This window comes from Olea europaea, unplaced genomic scaffold, assembly GCF_002742605.1.
Source record: "Olea europaea var. sylvestris unplaced genomic scaffold, O_europaea_v1 scaffold1658, whole genome shotgun sequence".
NCBI lineage: Eukaryota > Viridiplantae > Streptophyta > Magnoliopsida > Lamiales > Oleaceae > Olea > Olea europaea.
In genome coordinates, this window is record NW_019234243.1 from 75512 (window position 1) to 79652 (window position 4141).

General features: G+C 35.3%; 1 protein-coding gene across 1 annotated transcript; it reads left to right on the forward strand.

Annotated features, from left to right (window-relative positions):
- Positions 1-366: 366 nt before the first annotated feature.
- LOC111377468 (ras-related protein RABC2a-like) lies at positions 367-3597 on the forward strand. The gene is made up of 6 exons (XM_023000572.1): positions 367-727; positions 1168-1236; positions 1443-1508; positions 2035-2156; positions 2252-2380; positions 3262-3597. Exons 1-6 carry the CDS (start codon positions 574-576, stop codon positions 3370-3372), a joined length of 651 nt encoding a protein of 216 aa, XP_022856340.1. The 5' UTR covers positions 367-573; the 3' UTR covers positions 3373-3597.
- Positions 3598-4141: the final 544 nt, after the last annotated feature.

The following is a 4141-nucleotide window of genomic DNA, read 5'->3' on the forward strand; positions in this document are numbered from 1 at the left end:
TTGTGAGTGATTTTGAAAATTGATTTTTTGACTGTTAGAAAAAAGTAGGGTCCACTCGTGAAATACCGATCAAAAAAATATGACGACTGAAATAGTGAAATAACGATCAAAAAATCAATTTTTTAGGCCAAAAAACACTCTCAAACAAGCTGTAAATGAGATTTATTTGACATTAATTAAATAAATACTCCCCTTCGGTGCTCATTAAATTTCATGTCATTACATTATATTACATTTCATTCTATTTTTTTCTATCTTACTTTTAATCATACAATCTTTCATAAAATAATATTACACGTAAATCAAAAAAAAATTCTTCTTTTTCAACCACTAATTATTCAAGAAAATATTATTTCACTTATTTTCGAACCAAACGGACTTGATTACACCTTTTGTTCAACCTATCATTTAACACAATCTAATTTAGCGCCACGTCCCTGGCATTATTATTATGGTCTAAGTTTTTTCCAAATCCCACCTAACAAAATCCGGAGAAAATCTGTTAAATTTTGTGGATTTTTCATTTCTCTTGTTTTTAACGAAGTTTTAAAGTTTATGGTGCAGTGAAGGATTATGGGTTCAAGTAAGAATTGTTGTAGTACTATTAATTATGATTACTCTTTGAAGATATTATTGATTGGTGATTCGGGTGTTGGAAAAAGTAGTCTTCTTCTTAGTTTCATTTCAAATTGTCAACAGTTTCCGCAGAATCTCTCTCCCACAATTGGTACACACTCTCTCTCTCATCAATCACTTGAGTTTTATGTGTGCTTGTGTGTTTGGACTGTCTTCTTGTCCCTTTGATAGGAGTTCCAATTGCATAAAGGCAATTGAAGCTGGAAAAGACAATGAAAAGTTCTTGTTGGGATTTCTAGAGCAGGTTTGGCTAAGCTTTTAAGGCTTTCTGTCAAAGAAGTCATTTTCAGCTTCTTTTGAACTTTTAAGCTAAGCTAAACATGCTTCTTTTAAGCTGATTTGCTTTTCTTTTACTATTTATTTGTTTTATTGTAATTTACTCCTTCTACCATTTGATGGCTGGTATATTCTGAACAATCCAAGCAAGAAAAAATATGCCAAAATTGTTTATTGTACAGTTGAATCATGTGTAATACTGCATGCCTGATGTACCTTTTGATTAGTTCTGCACACTTTGATCCTTATGTTCAGGAGTGGACTTCAAGATAAAGCTGCTAACAACTGGTGGAAAAAGATTAAAGCTAACAATTTGGGATACAGGTAATGAAGCAAATCTCGAAATGAATATAAGTGAAATTATTTGTTTGCACTGAAAATAGAATGCTCTAAAAATTTTGCTCGTAAGGTGGAGTTGGAAGCATGGAATTGCTATTCAATTCAAATATGATGGAATCATTTCCAAGTCTAATTCCATTTCCATGCTGCCAAAAAGTTACCTATTTATCAGAGTTTATGTTACAATGCAGCGGGGCAGGAAAGGTTTGGAACACTGATGAGTTCATACTACAGAGGCACTCATGGAATCATTCTCGGTATGACTGTAACGACATAATGCATTACTCGACATAATTAGTGTCACAGGTGATATTTTGAAGTTTGCTTTAGTTGAGTTCCATATTTTAGGTGTATTATCTGGGGAAAACCACCCGAAGCATTAACTTTTATCAGAATTATAATTCTATTAATGGCTGTTTCTTCTTAGCAGAGGCGGACCCTCTTGTTTCAGAATTGGTCTACTATCCAGCCTAAAGTTTAGGCCACTCATTTTCCTTTAAAAAGATTTAGCCCACTCCAAAGTCCCTGTCCACCCGAGCTCTGAATTTTAGCCTACTCCAAGATTTAGTTTTAGTTTCGCCTTTGCTTGTTAGTTGCATCTCTTCTAATATTTCCCCAATCAAGTTAGTTTTCTTTGAAACTATACATTTTTGAATCAATATGGTAGAAGGTTTTCCCACTTCTTGCATTTTCCGTTGGTGGGTTTACTGAGTATGATGTATTATGTTGGTCTTTACACTCATCATGGAAGTAACTACTGGACTATTTCATTGCTTATTACAGTTTATGATGTAACAAGACGAGAGACGTTTACGAATTTATTGAAGATATGGGCCAAGGAACTAGAGCTTTACTCGACGAACCCTGATTGTGTCAAGATACTTGTTGGAAATAAGGTTGATAAGGTGAGTTGTTGTGGCTATCTTACTGTGCAAGTTTGATAATTTTTTTTTTTCCAGTTTCAACAACCTTTAAAGAAAATTTATTATTCTCATTTCAGGATAGTGAGAGGGCAGTTACTGTGGAGGAAGGAATGGCTCTTGCTCAGAAGCACAAGTGTTTATTTCTTGAATGCAGTGCTAGGACTAGAGAAAATGTGCAGCAACTATTTAAAGAGCTAACAATGAAGGTATACCTGAAAAGGCAAACCCTGACGATATATCTCAATATTAACATTAGATAAAAAATAGAATATGTAATTTTGGACTTAATTTCGCAAGTTAGTTGTACATGTTTTGTTGTTTTTGGGTTTATCCATGAAGCATGAAGTACAAAGTGGTCTTTAATAAAGGGTTTGTGTTGTTCTAAAACAACAATTACGAGGAGAATGAAGGGGAACAATTATACTAGAGAAGAAACACGTGGTGCAACTTCATAAGCCATTTTCTTCGTTTTCCCTCTAACTGAAAGGAACGTTTGATTATTCTTTATCTTTCTAAATGATGTCTCAAATGTAAGAAATATGCAGAAACAGGTAGATTATAATATGAAAAGGCAATTATTTCTTAGAAATGGATCTTTCTGCATTCACGTCTCATCACAAGGACGAGAATCTCGCATCAGTATGCAGGTGTGAAGCATGCATTGATAGGTTTCAGGCCCTACCTTTGTATTTGATATGATAAAATGCCTTAATGCTTCAAAAACTAACAGATTTATCATACTCTATACTGTGTGAACCTAATCATAGTGTACACTTATTCCCTTGATCGAGAATCAACTGTCGCAGCAAGGCCACTTTAAGGATTTTAGGGGCAGGTTTTGAGCGTGTGAGAGGCACGAGATGACGAGAAACACCTTGTACTTATCTTCTCCAATATAGTGAAAATCCGAAGGGGATAGTCGATGTAGCTTTCCACATTGAGTGAACTGCTATGAATTTGTGCGTTTGTTTTGCTCATTTTCGATGTCATTTTGTTTATTATTGCTCTTATAAGGAGAAACTGAATCCCTTAAATTTCACTCTTTTTGTTGCTTATTATGTCAATGATGTACTCTGTTCCATTTCAGATCCTGGAAACACCTAGTCTACTGGAGAAAGGGTCTACGCCTGTGAAGAACCAAATTTTGAAACAGAAACAAGTTTGTCACGAGCAGCATAACAGTAATTGCTGCTCGTAGTCAAAATGCTTTGAGAGAGACAAATTTGGAAATGCAGTTGAGAATGAAGAAAGAAGGAAGGAATGCCTATGCAGGGCATCCTTTATTAACATACTTGTCATCACTTACCATTGGATGGATTTGAACAGGGATCACAGTCGAGAGTTTTTTCTTTCTGTATGTAAATTTGGATGGTCTTTGTTTCTTCCATTCTTTTAATCTTTACAGAATACATGTGTATTATAATCTTTGCTTATGAAAAGAATATATAGGGTCCATATAGCTTAACATTTTTGTAAATTTATGTTGGAAATTGATTTCCAAATTAACATGAAAGATCGGAAATTGGTTAAGTAAAAATTGAAATCGAAAAGTGTGATTAACGTGTCAAGTTCGGCCGAATATTCGGACTTGATCCGATGGTCAAATTACAAAAGTAAAAAGGCCAACTTGTTCTACTCATCGAGTAGATGATCGTAGTATATTTGGACATTAGAAACCAATTTCGGGTGAATGAGAAATTACGCTCCAAAGATTGGAGGAAAATACGGTGGAAAAGGGCTAAAATACACTGTTGCTCGATGTTCGCTCAAGCGACGGTCTCGCTCGTTCGAGCGAAATTCAAGCGAAAAGCGAGCGAAGTATGTTCTGCTCGAATTTTTGAAGCGCTGCTCGAGCGAAAAGCTAGCGAAGATGGAATGTTGCAACTATTCGAAAGATTGCATGGTTTGGCCCACACCACTTTATCCACACCCCTTCCTCCTCTATAAATAGGACCCCTTGGATGTCC

Coding starts and splice junctions, on each gene's coding strand:
- LOC111377468 (XM_023000572.1), top strand. CDS start 574: ATGGGTTCAAGTAAGAATTGTTGTAGTACTATTAATTATGATTACTCT. Junction 1,237..1,442: donor GCTAACAATTTGGGATACAG/GTAATGAAGCAA, acceptor GTTACAATGCAG/CGGGGCAGGAAAGGTTTGGA. Junction 2,157..2,251: donor TTGGAAATAAGGTTGATAAG/GTGAGTTGTTGT, acceptor TTCTCATTTCAG/GATAGTGAGAGGGCAGTTAC.